Source organism: Falco punctatus (genome assembly GCF_963210335.1).
Source record: "Falco punctatus genome assembly, chromosome: 6".
Classification (NCBI taxonomy): domain Eukaryota; kingdom Metazoa; phylum Chordata; class Aves; order Falconiformes; family Falconidae; genus Falco; species Falco punctatus.
Window position 1 is genome coordinate 3,928,492 of NC_137585.1, and position 18,838 is coordinate 3,947,329.

Consider the following 18,838-nt stretch of genomic DNA (forward strand, 5'->3'; position numbering starts at 1 on the left):
ATTAAGGTGTCAGTATAAAAAGACCGCTCATCTTTTTACAAAACCCTGAAACCTTTTTAGAGTGTTATTCAGGACCTAACAGTTAAGTGATTACAGAATGAAAGAAACAGTGAGCTCTCTCTTTTGAGAGACTTCAGGATTGAGCTGCTTAACTGACCAGTCATTAGGATGCTTTTTCTTCTCCATTCTGCAGAAGCACAGGGCTAAAAAAAAAGTTAGGCAAAGATCATTTTCCATAAGAAGAAGTAGAAGAAAACACACCTGACAAGTCTTCCCAAGACCCATTTCATCACCCAGGATACAGCCATGCTGGACTTCATAGCATTGCACCAGCCAGTTTACACCTTCTATTTGATAGGAACGGAGCTTAATGCCTGGCAATAGAAGCAATTAATTACATTTACACAGTCATCCAGTACACTCTATACAGAGCTACTCCTTGAAGCCACCAGAAGCAGATCCTGCCCAGAACAGGTCTTCCCAAACATCTGCCCTACAGGAAAAGCACACCAGTTTCCAGCAGAAGATGGTTTATGCTCCTGGAGAACAGACACACTAGTGTTACAGCAAATCCATTAAATTAAACCATATTCAGGAACTTGTGCACACAAAAATGCCCCAAGTCACTACAAAGGCCTCTACAAGGAATCTAATCCAATAATCAAGTTGCTACTTTGCATTCCTAAAAGACAGCTTCATTTTCAGCTCCAGCCACTTTTTCAAATATGTAAGTATTAGATGCACGGACATGATTTAGGCTACCAGAAATGTCTGTAACAATCTACTATTGTATAATAACAGTTTCTCAACATGTTTTCCAGCTTTCCTGCACTTAAGAATTGAGGGCAGACCTCAACTGCAGGTCATTGTAGCTACCACCACCATTACAATCATAATGATGGGGCACAATATGTTAAACACAAAATAAGTCAAGTAGGAGTTCTCAAGATCGTTCCTTGTACCTGGACTCAAGTGTTGTGTACTGTTAATTACATTGCGTACTGTTAATTATATTGTCTATTGTTAATAACGTTGTGCCATTGCTGCCCTCTCCTCCCCAAGAAAACATGCAGGCAGAGCGTGTGAAGCCCACAGGAAACAGAAACCCAAAGCAGCACAGGGATTGAAACAAGGGCTTCCCACATCTCAGGAAAATACACAAGCAGGGTGGATGGCCTGGCCATTCCCTTTTAACATCCACCCTTCAGGCAGCAGAAAATGCATTAAAAGCTTCACCCTCAACATCAACCCACTTGGAGGCCGCTAAACGCGGCCCTGTCGATGTGGTCTCGAAGCGCAGGGCTGTCGAAGGCCGCGCTGAGGCACTGGAATGGTAAAATCGGGGCCGAGGGAGCCAAGGCCCTGCCCTGGCACCCCCCTCACGGCAGGGCCGAGGGGAGCGCGAGTGAGGAGCGGGGGCAGGCCCGCACCGGCACGGCAGCGGCCCCGCTCGCTGCAGCATCCAGGGCTCACGCTCCCAGGCCCGGCAGCCACCTTTACTGACACCTTTCCTGATTTCAGGCCCGGAGGTTGCTAACACGGAGCCCAGCCGCAGGGCCCCCGCCATTCCCTCACAGAAGGGACCCCCGCAGCGCGCGTTACCGCTCCCCCGCCACCACCTTCCCCGGGCAGCCCGGGGCCCGGCCGGCTACCGACCGCTGACCTGTCAGACCCCACCGGTAAATGTCCGCCTCCTCCACGCCTGGAGCGGCCGCCCGGACGCTGGCAGCGCGGCGAAGCGCCTGAAGGAAGCGGGACATGGCGGGCGGCAGGGGAGGCCCGTCCCACCCTGTCAGGCACCGGCCGGCCCCGCGCGGCTCCCGCCACCTCCGCCGGCCGCGGGCGGGGCGCAGGCGCCCTGGGTGCGCGGGCAGGGCCGGCCCACGGGCGGGGCGAGGCCCAAGCTCCGCCCGGGCAGCGGGAGGGCTCCGTGCCGCTGCCGGGCTGAGGGGAAGGACCGCGATGGCGCTGCTACTGCTGCTGCTCCTGCCGCTGCTGTCGGCCGCCGCCGCCTACCTGTGCTGCGTGCGGCGGCACACGGGCAGCGCGGGGGCCGTGCTGCGCCGCCGGGAGCCGGGCCGGGCCGAGGCGCGGGGCCGCAGCCCGCCGCGGGACCCTGTGAGCGCCGGGGAGGAGAGGGGGGGCGAGCGGGCGGGCGGGCGGGGAGCGGGACCCGGCGCTCACTTCTTGCCTCCTCTCCGCAGTGGGCCCCGCGGCTGTGCGGCTCCGGGCTGCGGCTCTTCGTTCATGTGGCAAACACGGTGCGTCGGGGCAGCGGGCGCGGTACCTCAGGGCGCGGCGGGAGCGGGTAAACAGGGCGGTAAAACCCCACCGAGGCTGGTGGGGAAAGCGGGACCAGGGGGTTCGGAAGGAGGGGGTCTGCTGGGGAATCGTGGGGAGGTTGCGGCGCTCCCTGCGTGCCTTTGGGTTCAGCCTGGCCCCCGGGTGGGATGCGGTGGGGAGAGGGCGAGCTGGCCCCTGGCTGAGGGTGGCACGGAGAGCCCGCAGCCAGCACCAGGCTCGGCGGAGTACAGCGGCCGTCAGCTTCCCTCAGGTGTGAGGGGCTCCGGGCCCTTCGGCCCTCAGGGAGGGTGCTCAGGAGAGCCTGGAAGGCAGCCGTGCCCCAGCGCTTGCCCCAGCACTCCCTCAGGTGGGCTTTGGCCTGCGGCTGGTGTGGAGGGTGTGAGGGCTGTGGCAGGGGGCTGGGGGGGAAAAGCCTGCATCCCCTGCCTTGCGGCATTGCCCACCCAAAAGCAGGTCCTTTCTGTTGCTGCTTGGCCTTTCCTTGTGAGCAGGGGTCAAGGTTAGGCATGAAAGCCACGTTTCAGCAGAGTGACCTTTTGCAGACCTTGGAGGCTGGGTGGGCCTGGGGTGAAAACCAGCGATGGGCTGTGTGTGTTTGTGAGAATACCTTGCAAGTGGCTTTCTTCCAGGATATAACAGCCAGAATACCTTTTCTTCTTTGCTTTGTGGCTGCTTCTGGTGTGTGGCCCTGAGCTTCTTATCTTTCCTGACATCCCCCTTGGAGGGGGGATGTGAGATTCTCAATCTCCTACAGGACTGTGCTGGTTTAGATTAGATATAGATTAGGAGCCATGCATTTTCAAGAAGAGGCAGCAATTCTTGTGTAATGTGTGAGGCGACATATCACTTCGCGGATCTAGGAGTGTGAGTCTTGCTTCAGACTTGTACTGTATGTGTACATCCCTTAACATGTCTGTGAAGCCCACTGTTGAGCTATTAGTAGGACAGGCTGGAATAAGGGCTGCTCTCTTTGGGACCGTGGGTATCGCTACACTGGGAACCAAGGTATTCAAAGAGTGTTTTCAGCTGTCTGCTACCACAGAGTCTCCAAATTGTTCATGCTTTTCCAAGTTAACTCTGTTTACTGCAGGAGCTGGTTGAGCGAGAGGAACGATCCTAACAGTAGGATGAACAAAATAATAAGTGTCTGCCTTATGCTATGTTTGCATAATCTGTGGAACATGAAGAAAGTAATGGATGGGAGCTAGATAGATGCCTCTTAAAAGTGTTGCACCCTGCAGGCTGCTTCAGGGCTGTGTCAGGGAAGGACAAAAGCAGGAGAACCAAAGGAACACTCTCTTTATAATTATATAAATATGAGGGGGGCAGGAAGAGGAAGCATTTCAGGCCAGTTTTGTGGCCTGAAGTACAAGCATTTGTGCTATTTTTTTACTACATAGTGTTGCATGCTCTCTAGGGTGCTTTTAGACTGCGGCAATTGTGAGCACATCCAGCATTCCTTGTCTAGTGAGGAAGGTGTTTGGGTCAAAGTTACTGCAAACCAATGTTTCTGCTTACTTTCTTCTAGGCTTTTGGACAGATCTGCTTACTGCCACTTTTAATAAGGTAAGAGTGGGGAGTGTTCTTCCCCTCCCAGTTCCTTTTCTTTTTTTTTTTTCTTGTAAAGGTACTTGCATTGTGTACCACTTATGGGTTATCTGAAATGACCTTTTCTAAGAGGGAAGCTGCATAACTTGAGAGTCAGCAAGATTTTCATAATGTTTACTAGATTATTTAAAAAAAAAACAACTGGTTTGAGTGGGCCTCTATGAGAAGGAATCAACCTTTATTCACACTCAGGCAAGTGGATAGAAATAAAATTCACCAGCTTGCCTCTTTGCCTTTCTGTTCTTTTGCTAAAGAGCAGTCTTTCTTTTCAAAGCAAAAGCATGTGCAAATGTGCTGTTTATCACCAGTAGTGGTAAAAGAATAGTAGTTGTGTGGAATTGAGGCTGGACATGAAGTTCAGAGGTTTTAGTATGTTCTTTTTTAAGTTACCCACTATTTAGATCAGCCTTTTCTCCTTCTCTCACTTTTATGTTTTTGTTGAGAAACTGTGCTTTCAAGTGTACATTGCACTAAGCCAGTCAGGTAAGAAGAGGTGTCGGGAACCTCAAGCTCACGCTTGGCTCACATAGTTTGCCTGTGATTTGGTGGATGATCTGTGTAGATCCCAGGACACAGAAATGTATTACACATAATTGGTACCCCTCAATTTTTTGTTTGGGGCATGTGAATCAGTCCCAGACAAGTGTCACTGCTGTTACACAGCAGATCATTCCTTGACAACTATGGCAGGGTCTTGGGTTTTTTCCTTTACATGTTCCAAGCCCTGGACTTACGCTGGTTGTATTTGGTTGCAAATGAACCATGTTGAAGCAGGTCATGGAAAAGTCTGAAGAGGTGCTGTTTTAACAGGATTAGTGCTTGAATGTATGGTTTATACTGCTTTCTCAGTTTCCTTTCCATTCCTGTCCTCTTTGGTCTGTGGGTGATATGTCTAATTAAAGTGAATCAAAGACTTTCACCATTTCTTTCTCAGCTTGGGTTTACGGAGGCTGGCTGGCTTTATGTCAAGAGGTAGGAGGCTCTGTTAAGCAAGCAGGATAGATTTGATGCTGCCTTTAAGAAAGGTGTAAGGGATTATCTTGTAACTGTTGCAACTCCCTGCTGTAAGAGCAGACTGCTAAAACAAAATGTTCTTGGGTAAGGTTCCCTCTGAACAGTCTGAAAAATTAGTCATGGTGGAGCTTGCAACTCTAGCAGTGACTCTCTTTCAGGCTGAACAACTTCTCGCTCATGCGTTCGCTTGACATTCATGAAGATCCCACGTTTATCCCGGAGGTTGCTGCGGAGGTTGCAGAAGACAAGTCTGAGGCTAGAAGCACTTCAGATATTATCGAGCAGCTGATAGCTGCAAGGTCAGTATGTGATGTGTAAGAATGGAGTGGAAGAACACTTGTCTTGGCACTATTATATCAGTGGAAAGCTGTTGTCGTCAGTATTCTGGATTAAAATATTTTCCCACACCCAGCTATTTTACAGAACAAATAGTGCTGTCAGTCATCTTTCCTTTTGTAACTTATAAATTGTTGGTAGTTATGTGAAGTTTCTACAAGTTTCAGGGAGCCTGCTTATTGGGGAGAGACCAAATTCTTCCCTTGCCAGGCCCCTGGTTGCACTGTTAGAGCAGATATACCCTAGTGGTTGGCTAGTCAGTGCATACAACCCTTGAAATGAGTTTGCAGGTGTGGTGTTTCTTGCCTGCGGGGAATCTCAAAGAGAACACAGGGGTTACTTGGAGGAGAGAAGGTACATGGGTTGTAAAGAAAAAGATCCACAAGAAATCGGGCTCTGTTAGTTACATTGCTTGGGTAAAAGCCAGTTCAGCATTTTGACTGCAGCCTGCACTTGATTAAATCCCACTAGATTCCAGGCAAAACGTTACTAAGGCTTACATGTCTCCTGAGGTCTGATGCTGAGATGGGAGCATCTGGGCTGCTGTGAATGCTCTCCTCATCTCATCTTGGTTCTTACTGTGGGCCTATCCAGTAGTTACTGAAAATGTGAGCTGTACTTCATCAGCATCTCAGGTTCTCTATATGTATCTCAGCTTTTAGCAGGATTAAGCTTGCTCCCTGCTCAAGTTCTTAAACTAAAGCAAGAAAAAACTTTCAGCTCCTTCACTTTAGAGGGAGGGATATGTTTTCTGCAGGCATTGGTCAGGGTGAGTGCAGCCTTCTAGTTCTTGTGTCCCTGCCTCCACCAGTGATACATACAGGGCAGGTTACTGGAGTCTTAACCTCTTCCCAGCATAGCACGTTATGGTGCCATGTGCTGTCCTGTTCCAGGATTTGGCTTCTAGTTTGGGTGATGACATGGAGACATCACAGGAGTAGTAATTGTAGCTAGCTCTTCACATGATCTTATGTTAATCCTGTTATGATGAGAAATGGTTTATTTCTTATGTGCTAGAGCCATTGACTTAGTTTTAAAGCAGCTTGCTGATGTGTATCCTTGCATGTGCTGCATTTTTCCCCCTCCTGCACAACACACTGTAAGTGCTGCTGGTTATCTCTGGATCTAACTTGTAACAAGATCCTGGGAGTAGTTTTACCAGTATGTTCTAGCTATTCTGTAATGTTGCAGTGGTGAGTAGCAAATGTGAACCTGGAATAAATTTTGAACAGTTTAATGACTGCTGTATTGCAGTAGAAATATGAAGCAACTAGGAAATGTCAACAAGACTGACCCCTTATTTCTGTGGCACCCTTAGAGTGCCTAGTGTCTGGCATGTGTGCAAGGAGTCTGTGACAGTGTGAGCTGAAAAGCATAGGCTAGCAGTCCAAACAGTGACCAGCAGGTTTACTGTGAGTGGTGTCCAAACCTGCATTGGACTGTGATGCTGAAGTCTATAGGTCTAAACAGGGGTGGCTTTGATGGTTCAAAGTTGCCCCTTTAATCATTTCTTTGCAGGTCTGATTCTGCTAGCAATGGGTTTAGCTTCAAAGGGATCAAAGACTACCTGGACTGCTACTGGTAGGTGAAATTACAGTCTGGAAACAACCTGTCTCACGTGTTCCCCTCCTGTGGTGGGCTGCCACTGTTCTACAAGCTCTTAGGCCTCTCTCTTTGTTAGAATTGTCCTTGAGTACCACTGTTTAGCATCACCCTCTGCAGTCCTTTCCCACTAATAAAGTAACAAAAGAAAACCAGCTGGGAGAGCTGGCACAACTTTTACAAGCCTGCAAGGATATTTAAATGCTATTTTCCTTGGCTTATTGTCAGTCTTCTCTGGGGGAGATTTCTACATACCTTGTTTGCCCAAACATGAGTGAGAAGGAGAGGAAGGTTCATGTGGATGATGCGAGTTGCATATACTGTGCATCTTTGAAAAATCACTTGGTTCCCCTCTGCTTGTGTTCCTGTGAGCAGTTTGCCTGCTTTCACCCAGTAAATGTGTCCAGCTTGGAAAGAACTGGGAGTACATCTCTGACTGTCCAGTTCTGCAAGCTGTTGGCTGCTTGGTAGCTCCTGGTTGCCTGTGGGGCATGCGCCACATGTAGAGTGCTCACATAAATCCTCTTGTGCTCCTCGCACTGGTTCCTCAAGGACCACCTCTACCAGCAGGCTGTGGAGTGGAAGCTGACACTACAGTCTGGTGTTACAGGTGCATCCTGACTGTGCGGCTTTTGTGTCAGCCAGAGATAGACGTGTTTGTGGTGTAACGTAGCCTTTTGCCAGGAGCAGTGGAAGGCCTGTTTGTTATGACAGTACTGCTGGGAGCCCCTTCTTTGTAACGGGAGACCTGTAGGAAGGAAGGGGAGGCTGACCTCTTGGTCTTAGCTCATAGTACTGGGAGTTTCATAGCTTCAGGAGCTTGAGGACTCTGTAAAACTGTCAGCTGGCCTTCCCTGTTTATCTGGTGGTTCAGGAATATCTTGGTAACTTTCCTAGCTCCTGCCACTATTCTAAGGGTTGGAGGTGTGCTGTGTAGGCAAATTCTGTACTTAAGGAAGGGAGTCTTCTGTCCTGGTGGTGTCAACTGTGTTGAAATCATCACCACATGCAGATTTTTACATAGTTCTTGCTTACAGCTGTGACAGCTGCCATCTTGCTACATGAAGGACAAACCCTGGGTGTGGGTGTGGTGTGGGGGTCTTGTAACAAGGTCCCAACTTCTGTCCCTGCCCTGTAGGAGTGGGAAGCTGACGCCATCTCAGGTAGCAAAGAACATCATTGCCATGCTGGAGGACTGCGACAAATCCACGCCCCCACTCAGAGCGATAGTGCAATGGGACTCGGAGCAAATAATGCTGGTAAAGTCTGCATCTGGTAGGAAAGGGGCCTCTGCTGCCCCAAGAGCAGTATCATCCATTAGAAGGGGCAGAGGCTCTTCTGCTGATATATTGCACAGATAAATATGTATGGTTTTCCTCCCTCCTTGTGCGGAGGACTACAAACAAGTTTTCTTCCTGCCAGGAGAGAGGTAGCATTAAAGCAGTCTGTTTCCTGCTGGATGACTATATGTTTAAAATGGGACTTCTGTGCTTATGTGTTATCTATTGGCATAGATGCTTCGAAGTAGTGGTTTCCCACCAGTAAATGGTGGAAGAAAGAAACTCTTATAGTTTGGCTTAGTAGCAGACTGAGAAAACCATTTTTGGTATCCATTCTGATGCTGGTAATGACCTTTGGCTGAACTAAATATATATAATATACACTTTTTATTTTTCCTTTGTGCAGATGGCTGAGGCCTCCACTGCTCGTTACAGGAATAAATGTACCCTGTCATATCTGGATGGCATCCCAGTGTGTCTGAAAGAAGAGTTCAAAGTGGTGAGTTTCCTTGTCTAGCTGTCAGTTTATCTTGCAGGTGGTCAACATGGACAGCTCACTCCAACGAGGTTTAAAGGCCAGCTCTAATGAGGTTTTAAGGCCAGCTCCTTGGCAAAAGCCTGAGAATGTTTGTAATGAGTAGGATTAACAAGTTTTGCCAGGTGAAGACAGATCTTGGGTACAGCAGATGTGTTTCATATCTTGTACTGATCTCTTTAATCCGTGGGAAGTAGAGAGTGGGAGTGGGAAACAGTCCCTCTTCTGATGAAATGAGAATGTATGAAAGCATCTGTAGCAGTGGGTGTAACTGCCTGTATTTCTCAGGCACTGCCTCTGCTCCACCAGCAAAGCATCCCTCTCTCCTTACTTTAAAGGACGTGTCAGAAATACGCGTTACTTTGAAAATCTTCATTCATGAGGAGTTTTGCCTGTGGCCTAACAAGTTACCATTAAATGCTCCTGACAGTGTCATCAAGCTGTTGTAGGTTCTGCAGAGACCTACCCACAGGGTGGGAGTCCTGTTTCTGTATAGAGTCTTCCATTGCTACCTCAAGGAGTACTTAGCATATCCTGAAAATTAGTCCATCTGGTATTTTGGCATTCATCTAATCTTGGTGCCTTGCTTCAAAGCACTGCAAATCTGAAATGCTGCAGCTCTGTCTGTAGAAAAATGGAAAACAGAGCTCCTACGTGCTGTGGAGCCAAGGTGACTGTTCTGCAGCCTCTGGGCATAGCAGTTGCATTGTTGCAGGGAGGCAGACGTTTTGACGATCTACTTGTTTCTGCTCTTCTGTGTCATGGTATTAAAAGGACTCGTCTGCATGGGCGAAGGACCAGATATTGAAGGGTTAAGTGTCCTGTGAAGCTTCCTAGCCCCTACTTACCTCTGTGGGTCCTAATGTCTGGGATCTGTTATGGAGTTGAAGCGTGCATGCTTCACAGGCACACATGCCTGCCTACCTTGCCAGGGTTTTAGGGTGAATAATAAGGTGTCTTCTTGCTAAGGTACCTTACCGTCACCGAGTGGGAACAGTGTATCTTGGGACAGAGCCTGAAACAGAAGATGCTACTGTGGCCAAGAAGCTGCGAGAGGCTGGGGCTATCATTATTGGGGTCTCAAACATGCATGAACTAGGGACTGGAACAACTGGATGCAACCCTAATAGGTAAAAATCCCTTTTGCCTCGCTTTCCCCCCCTGTCTAGAAAGCTAAAAGTCTGTCCAGTACTGTCAGGGAAAGGTATAAAAATAGGCAAGCATGTGAGGATAAAACTGACTGAAGCACCCTGTGCAGGGAGAACCCTGAGGGTATAAAACCCCAGCATTGTAGATCTGAGGGTCAGAGTAGCTGTGGAAGCCTGAAGGCACCTGAAACCAAAGGAAGGAGAGAATCTGAGTGGTGTCTGCTGAGTAAGGAACTTGGTTTGCCAGGGTCTTACAGGCCTGGAGGTGTGAATGTTTACAGGATAAGTGGTAGACAAAAGTGGTGACAGAAAATAGATAAATAGTAATCTAATGCTTAGTCACAGTAATGGCTAAAGGCCCAGAATGATGAGAAAATGTAGTCATCTCAGGATAATGTAGTGGGTTTACTGTATTTCCTAGCTAAAACAGGTTCACTGGAATTTACTTTACTGTTGAGAATTCTCCAGCTGTAGCCAAACTGAGAACTGCTATTCCAGAGCAGTGGTCCTCAGAGCCTTGATAAGGCATGTGTGGAGAGCCATGCTTGTGCACATGCAGCTGGATGGAACTGGGGATCCCCCATCAGCTGCAACAACACACCAGGGCATTTCCTCCCTGTGAGGTTGGCTGGGTACCTTGCCTCCTGGCCGGTCTCTGGTGTCTGGGGACTGTGGTCAGACTGGAGACTTTGGGAGCTGTTGCTCTGGGATAAAGGGCAGAGTGGGGATGCTGACTTGCTTGTCTGTAAGAATTGCTGGCTGCCAGCTGCTCCGCCTTTTGGAACTGCGTAATGCACTGTAGCATGCAGTAATGGCATGGTGTTGTCGCAGACAGAAGAGCTGGAGTGGCATCCTTTCTGTTGCTTTGAGCCTGCCTTTTGGATGGGCTGCTTGTGATAATGAGATTGGGCTCTGAGGTAGAAGTCTTCTTTGCAAGAAGTCCCTTGTTTTCTAGGGACATAGCATTGTCTGGGATTAAATGGTATCTCTTTACTAAGAAATCAGAATCCCTGAATTGTGTTTCTGGATCTTTTCCTGCCCTGTAGTGCATGTGGTCCTTCCTAGGAAAAGATTCAACACTGTTTGTCTGCTTCAGGTACCACAAGATCCCTAGGAATCCCTACAAGCCTAACCACTTCACAGGTGGGAGCTCCAGTGGGTCAGCAGCAGCTGTAGCAGCAGGTAAGTGGTCCTAAATGGAGATCAGAGGTGGTGGGAAGAAGGTCCTGAGCCAGAGTACCTCAGGCATTTAGTTTTTACAAGGGGGTTTAGAAGCTGGAGAGAACTTGTAGCTGAACAGAGAGCTCTGTGTGCTGTCTTGGCTACAGCTACTAGTAGAATGGACAGGGCAACACGATGTCTCTGATCACAGGCCCATGTGTGGGTTGTTGTTTTTTTTGTAGGTCTCTGCCCGGTGGCTATTGGCACAGATGGGGGTGGCTCTGTGAGGATTCCTGCTTCGTTCTGTGGTGTGGTGGGGCTGAAAGGTAGAGTCCTTTAATCATGGAGGGGGAGTGTGTGTCTTGTTCGCCGTTTTGAGGATGCCACAAACAAGTCAGGCACAGTCCATTAATTCCTGTCAAGCAAAACTGGACCAGAGAAACCCTGGAGTATAACACCTTGGGAGTCACATGGGCTGGACTGGCAGAGTGGACATATTCTCAATACTGACTATTGTAAAGATATTAAAACCCCCAAACTTACTTGAGTCAAACGCTAAAGAAAACACGGGTGCTGCTTTTTTTGCTACTCACTCATCCCTCTTCAATATCCATTTGTTGCCGAGAGGTGTTCTTAACACCTGTGTCTGTAGTGAGCTGGTGAAAAGCAGCTCCAGCCCCAATGGTTTGCCATCACCCCTATTATATGGAGAGGCTGATGCTGCTCAGACTATCTGGTCCATTAAACCTGGTAATAGGCTTGTATATAACCGGGATGTAGTAATTCCCTCTTATCTCGGTGTTAGAAGGAGTAGCAGGTTTTGCTGTACAAATTAATGTAATCAAGAAGAATGTGCAGAGGACATAAATGCACAGGGCGGTTTCTACACCATGGGAGGTGGTGAGACAGGATTGTCACATGGAAGAGATGCCAGCTTTTGGGAATGGCTTATCAGTCTGAAGGATCTTGGCTGCTTCATTTGAGGGCAGATACTCAGCCATTACTGTTTTTCTGTCCTTCACATGTGATCAACTTGATTAATTTTGATTCATCTGAGGAAGATAATGATGACAATGACAAAAATCTAACTGCTCAGAAAGGCGATACAAGTACTTGCAGAAGATAATTGGTGTTAGGCATGAGGTCTCACTGGTGGAGTGGGTGAAATCTCCCGGGGGGTGGTATCTCCTGCTGTTGATAATCCTGCTGCTGCCTCTCCATCCTCGATACCATAGGTGCTGCTTCTGCTTATTTCAATGCATGTATTTCAAAATGCCCCTGCACATATTTCCTCTCAGCTAAATAATTTCTTACAGGGAAACCAGTTTCACTATTTGTTGAACCTGTCTCTTTCACTGATGAGACAGATCGTGGTCAGCAGAACAGGGCACTGAAAGATGAGTGACTGTGCTCTGAAACAGCAAACGGTGACTAGCAGGGTATGTTGCTTACTGACTAGAGGTATCAGAGCCATCTAGGTCAGACCTTGCCAGCAACTACTGGTACCTGGCTAACTGCCCATTTCTTTTTCTCTAGGCACATTTGGGCGCATCAGTTCTTACGGCAGCTTGCCACTCTCCTACTCCACAGTCAGTGTAGGTAAGAGAACTTCTGTTCCGCTTCAGGGACCTTGTTGTGTGCTGCTCTCACAGGGGAGGCAATCAGTGCCTACGAAGGACCTTGGGAGGAAGGGTACTGTTTACTCCTTGTCACATTTTTAGAACTGATCTCTCTTTTACAGGACCTATCTGTACCTCAGTGGCAGATGCAGCCATTGTTTACAGTATCCTTGCTGAGCCAGATCCGCTCTATCCATATGGTAGGTGATCCCTCTCCCTCCCAAAGCCCAGGTGCTTTGCCTTCCTAGAGGCATCCTAGATAAAAGGAGGAACTCTTGTTTGTGCCCTGCAGGACTAAAACAGCCCAAAGCAACTCTATCTGATATGTGTGCTACTGACCTGAAAGGCTTAAAACTGGGAGTGGACTGGACATTTTTTAAGGTGACTGTTCTACCTCTTTCTTTCTGCTGCTTTGCAAAATGAGAATTTAAAGGAATTCAGTGCATTCACTGTTTCCTTGCCTGTCATTGTTAGAGCTCTTCATATTTAGTCTTGTAATTGGAAGAGAATATACCCTGGGTGAAACCATCAACAGGGATAGATTTTTTCCTAGGGCAGTCTTTTGAGGAAAAGTCTGTTGGAGGCATGAGGCAAACTAATGACTGTACAGTTGATGGCAGTGTGCTTCCTTATACTGCTGTTTCTATTGGAAGCAGTGCTTCTGAGCTGATTACAAAAGGCAGTTGGTTTACACTTAATTTTCCTCATTTGAGTTTATCTGTTTGGTGACAATGCTGTAGCTGGCTGCGTGATACTTCATTATTCCAATATGGAAACAGGGCTTGCAAGCTAGTACTGCTTGGCAACTGTAATGTGACCCCACAAATGTGCTCAGGATTTCTTCCCTGGAGGAAAACCAGGACTCTTTCTGGCTCTGCCCCAGTGCAGAGGAGGAATATGCTCTCCTCTGGAAAAGATGACCTTTCTTTTCCTTAGGGGTATGACCTGCAAGCTGTGGAGCAGGTGGCCTAGGGCAGTCCTGGAGGGCTGTGTTTCACTACTATTAGGGACAAGAGCAAGGAAATCTCCATGAGGACCAAAGTCCTGGTGAGTGCGCTCACCAAGGAGAAGAGGGCCGTTACTAAAGTCTGCTTAGTTCTTTGCTTTTATTCTCTAGGCATGTGACGATGAAGTCCTGTCCATCTGTGAGAAAGGTAAAGAGGAAAAGTCTGTCTCTTACTCTGCCTGATGTCAAGGTATCACGTGGTGCTCCTCTTACATCTGCATTAAAAAGATCTCACCAGAAGTCCTTGAAGGCAGATGTTTAAAGAGGTCTGGCTGGACAAACAGCAGTAGCTTTGTATTAGGGAAGCTCTCCTGACTGCTGAGGGTTAAAAAGCTCGGCAGTTGTAGGCTAGTCAGGTTACAATGGAAGAATGCAGTCCAGTGTGCTAAGCCTCTGTATAAAGACAGATCTGTGCTTTTAATACTTACTCTGCGAGCTTTAGTGGTAAAAGACTTTTAAGGGAGAGACTTGTTTCACGACATAATGTTCAGTAGCAAAGACAGGGCTAGGTCTTTGTGATGTATCCAGTCCTCTGGTATTTCCTTGAAATCAGCCAAATGGTGCCTTTAGGGTGGCTTTGTCAGATTTTAGACTAAGCAAAATTGACCCTGGTGAGTACTTGGGGCTGGGGCAAAAGACTCTACAATGCCTGGTATAGTAAGTAGTTGGCCTCCTACGCATTGGAGCTGAGAGAGTTCACAGTATTCAAGCTTTGTTTGCCTGGATTTTCTTCAGCCTCCTTATTTCCATAAACACTCATGCTTCTACATGTGTAGAGTTTTCTTAGAAGAAATGCACCATAAGCCAGTGAAATAGGCAAGCTTGGGTATTTATGAAGAAGCTGGGGACAAAAAAAAGATACAGATTCTTTTTAGACTGCAAAATAGTCACTTTTCCTGAAATCTTCGTGTTCAGCCTTACTAAAGTACATCAGGATTTAGTGAACCTGTACTGTTGACCTGGTCTCTTGAGTATCCCCTGGGTTTCTCTACCATAACGGTTCATAAGAGGCTTTGAATGGGAATCTTGTGATGCTAAATAAACACTTCGTGCTGATAGAATACCAGTCATGTCAAGTGCTTGGAAGCATTGTTGGTCCACCTTTACTCTTCAGGTTAACTTTGGGGGCTAGAGGGAAGAGCTGAACTTGCCTGAAATGCAGCAGCTATGTTAGGAACCTGTCTGCAAGCCCCTGCCCTGTTGGGATGTTGAGTTCTAGTTAGGCTGAAGGCCTTTACCTATGAGAAGCAGCTGCAGCAGTCTGCATGCCACATGATGTGCTGGAGATGCTTACCTTGTAATGGCCTATGGGGTCTCCAACTTCTCAAGGGAGTGGAGATTTGCAGCCCTTCTGTGAAGTTTGGTGTACTCAGGGATGCTGTTTGTTTTACCTGTTCTGTATGCAGCTGTGGAGCACCTGCAGAGTTTGGGAGCTAGTGTGGTTGAAGTGTTTCTTCCAGAGATGGAGGAAGTTCGAGTAGCACATGTAATCTGCATTCTCAGCGAGATGAGGGACTTCCTGCAACCTGACTTCAATAAACATTTCCAGGAAATGGTAAGTAGCAGCAGCTTGGATCAGTGGCAGTAATTGTCCTGGCTGATACAGAGCAAGTGTCATGTCACTGAGAAACCTGAGGGTTTCCTGCTTTTTCTATGACAAACCACCAGTTGAGTGAGTACCGATATAGTAGACCGGACCTGGAAGAGAACTTCTGGGCTCCACATTGAGTTTCTTGCAAGCAGAGCCATGGTCGATGTTTTCTTTCAGAATTTGGACACTCGGGCTAACCTGGCCTTGGCTTCCCAGTTCACAGCTCTGGATTATATTACGGTAAGGAACGTGCTGTGGTGAAGGCTGGAGGGAGGCACCTAGTGAAATTGTAAAGGTGGGGTAGAGGATTCTCTTACCTTTCCACGTGTATGGAGAGATTATCACCCAGCTGGACTGCCTTCTGCTGTGAAAGCATGCTGAATGGTGGGGCACCACAGACGACACACCATCTGGACTAGTCCTGCATCTTTGATTCTAAACTGCAGGAGTGGTGTTGTCTTTTGCAAAGGTGCATCAAACGTGACCCTCACGGATCAAGAAGGCCCAGTCAGACAGTGGTTTCTCTGCTTGCAGGCAAATCGACAGAGAACACGGAGCATGCGATTTTTGCAAGAGATCTTCACCACTGTGAACTGTATCCTTACACCAGGTATTGGCAGTCTCAGCCAAAGAGCGGGTCCCCAAAAGCTGTGGTGCATTTTAGGAACAGTCACTCCATTAACTTCCCCTTTTGTGCATGACTTTTGTGCAAATACTTTGCTGTGTCTCAAGCCTTCAGAAGCTAATGCAGTCTGGTTAGAAAGGCTGCTGTGTATTTCTAGATCTGCTGTGTATTTCTATTCTTACTGCCTATATCGTCCATGGCTCTGAGAAACTCCTTGGTATTTGAAATGGGAGCTGCAGAGCCAGCACGTTGACATGGGGGGGGGGGGGACGACTGGATGTCTACTTCTTATGTATGCAAATGTTCTTGCTCTAAAAAGGAACTAACTGCTTAATTCATAAATCCCAGTGACTTGATTGCGTTCCAGGGGTGTGAGTTGGCATCACCAACGTTTATCAAACATGGCTTTAATGAACTGAGCTGTTCCTTGAAGATTGCCCACTGCCCGACTCTTCCTTTGCTCTTTAAGCACTTAAGGTTGCCCAGACAGGCTGTGGAATCTCCATCCCTGGGGATATGTAAAAGCCATTTGGACATGGTCCTTGGCAGCCTGCTCTAGCTGACCATCTGAGACAGAAGGGTAGACAAGATGATGTCCTGAGGTCCTCTTAAATTTGTGATCTCTCCACAGCTGTTGCTTGCACTGCCCCAAGAATCTATGAATCTGATCTCTTGACTGGGAGCAGCGACCTGCCCTTCACAGTCCGGTCCATGAGGTAAGAAGAGCACTGCTTGCACTACAGTAACAAGCGTGGGAACAGCTGGAGGCTAGCTGCACTAACTGAAGGAGCTCAGGCTGTAGAGCAGGAGAGATTGATCCTAGTTGCTTTTCCCCAAAGCATGTCTTTGCTGCTGTCCTAAGGCAGGAATGCTGACAACAGCTTTTTCCCCAGGTTCATGCAGCTTGGTAACTTCACTGGGATTCCAGGCCTTGTGGTCCCCATTGGATATTCTGCTGCTGGGCTTCCCATCAGTTTCCAGGTGAGTATTGGCTCTTTGTGAATGCTGGGTCATAAAAATCCCCAGCTGACTTTGTCCTGAACCACTATAACCAGGCTCCTGCTGTTCCACATAACACACTTGAGGACTTGGCAGGCACTGGTAATAAGTTTTAACTTGTGGGTGAAGAGATTTGCCTCAGAGAAACTCACTCCTGAATGGTAGAAGGACTCTTCAGATATCTGGGAGGTAGACTTACCTGTCGTCTTGTTTGTTTGCATCAGTACCCAATTTGTCACTACTCTTTCATCTCAGATTTCTCATTTCTGTAACTTCTTTAAGACCTTCCCTCCTGAAATGGACCTCATGCATATGAAAGGCCCATGTCTTGTAATGATAAGTCACACAGCTGCCTTTATCCCAAATAAAAAGTTACTTACTGATGTAATAGGGAAAAAAAACATGTGTCCTTTAGGTGCTGTTGAGGGAAAAGAAATTGTTTTCTAGGGCTTTCAAGAGCACCTGTATGTGATGATGCTACTTTTTTCCTCCCCTCCTTCCTCCTTTCTCTCTCCCTCTCTCGTCTTCTCCCAGGTCATGGCAAAATGGTGGGATGAAGCTGTTCTTCTGAGGATTGGCCTGAAGCTAGAGCAGTTCCGTTACCAGACAAAAAAACCATCCATTTATTACGACATCCTTGCATGATGGAGTGACCAAGAAGGGGACTAAGCCTTTTTTTTTTTTTTTTTTTTCCCTAGTGTGACCTGAGCGAATATTAAGAGTGGACTTGTTTTCAGTGTTCATCTGAGTAAGGCTCAGTAGTAGGCTCGTTTGAGGAATGGGGAGGAACACTGGTCTAAGCAGGCACTGATGCTTAGCAGCCATCACTTCTGCTCCCTGTTTGTTATTGGATGGTCCAGTTTATACTGGGGACACCAACTGTGCTAGCTAGTTCCTCACTGTGTTTTTGCCAACAGGGGAAGCTGCAACTATCTTCTGCAACCCCTTTCCATGTAAGTGTCCTGTGTAAAGATGGAAGACAATTGCATCTACAGGACTGCATGTGGGCAGTTCATACTACTGTGCAGGGAAAGGTGCAATCTCTAGACCTTAAACCTCACTGAACTCCTCCTGCTCCAGGATATAACAAAGGTACTGTTTTGAGGGGGGAAGAGACAGCAAATAATGCCTAGGTCCCTTGGAATGAAGAGGATCTTAACACAACTGCAATTAGGTAGTTTTGTCTTTTGGCCCCTTACTTAGTTCCTCACAGCAATATAGCAAGCCTGTAGCTATGGAAGTGTTGCTGTGCTGCTGTTCCTTAAGCTACAAACAGCCTAAGGTCAGTTCTTAACTGTTCCACGAAGTAAGGGTGTGCTTGCTACATGAGCTGTCCTATCTACCTTTGGCCTTATGTGCAAGGGTAAGAAAAAGTAGAGCATGAATCCTCATCAACTTGGCGATGCAAAGCTCTGGTTCAGGGCTCACCATGTATCCTGGGCTTGTGATCAGGCTGCTGGAGAAGCTGTCATATAGATAGGAGCAGAGAAGATAACTGTATTCTTACTCAGCTTGGAAGGGAAGAAGGAACAGAAAGTAGTTGCAGTTTCTCCCAAACTCAGTATGGTTTGGGAGGTTTTTTCCCCCCCATACATACCCACTCTTTAAGCAGAGCTAGCACTTTACTAATGGCGAAGTTCAGTCAGACAGCATCTGAATGGAAGAACGTCACATTGCCATCTCCTTAATCACCTGAGTTAAACCATCAACTCCTACCATCAGCTGCCCCTAGCATCCACAGTTAAATTATATGGTTGATACTGTCTTTTAATTTCCCTATGTGATACTGCCACAACTGTTTTTTCACTAGATTCTAGTATAGTTCAGCTTTATGAAGAAGAGTTTAAAAGTAAATGTTTCTATTATTAATGCTAAGTTATTAAACACTACCAACATACCTTGGAGTGAAACACTGCTGAAATGCATTGTATAGCAATAAGGGAGTTCATAAGTGTTTGACAAGAATAAATTTCTGCCAGGAACATTATTGCTTGGAGGAAGTGACTGAAT

At 47.4% G+C, this 18,838-nt stretch overlaps 2 protein-coding genes across 2 annotated transcripts in view; one reads left to right on the top strand and one right to left on the bottom strand.

Moving 5' to 3' along the window:
- Positions 1-1,789, bottom strand: part of CHD1L (chromodomain helicase DNA binding protein 1 like) — a 25,841-nt gene extending 24,052 nt beyond the window's left edge. The window contains exons 1-2 of the mRNA XM_080392535.1: positions 1,664-1,789; positions 262-374 (exon numbers count right to left, since the gene is read on the bottom strand). Coding sequence (XP_080248661.1) covers positions 262-374; positions 1,664-1,760 — 210 coding nt within the window. The 5' untranslated portion in view covers positions 1,761-1,789. The remainder of the gene's footprint in view (positions 1-261; positions 375-1,663) is intronic.
- LOC308065900 (uncharacterized protein) lies at positions 1,759-18,813 on the top strand (the record flags this gene model as incomplete). Its single annotated transcript, XM_080392536.1, has 20 exons — positions 1,759-2,118; positions 2,205-2,261; positions 3,833-3,870; positions 5,085-5,225; positions 6,781-6,843; positions 8,003-8,123; positions 8,551-8,643; positions 9,649-9,809; positions 10,924-11,009; positions 11,231-11,314; positions 12,525-12,587; positions 12,730-12,807; positions 12,900-12,988; positions 13,725-13,761; positions 15,020-15,168; positions 15,382-15,444; positions 15,739-15,814; positions 16,461-16,545; positions 16,723-16,810; positions 17,363-18,813. 20 exons carry the CDS (start codon positions 1,759-1,761, stop codon positions 17,471-17,473), a joined length of 2,043 nt encoding a protein of 680 aa, XP_080248662.1. The 3' UTR covers positions 17,474-18,813.
- Between the last annotated feature and the right edge of the window lie 25 nt (positions 18,814-18,838).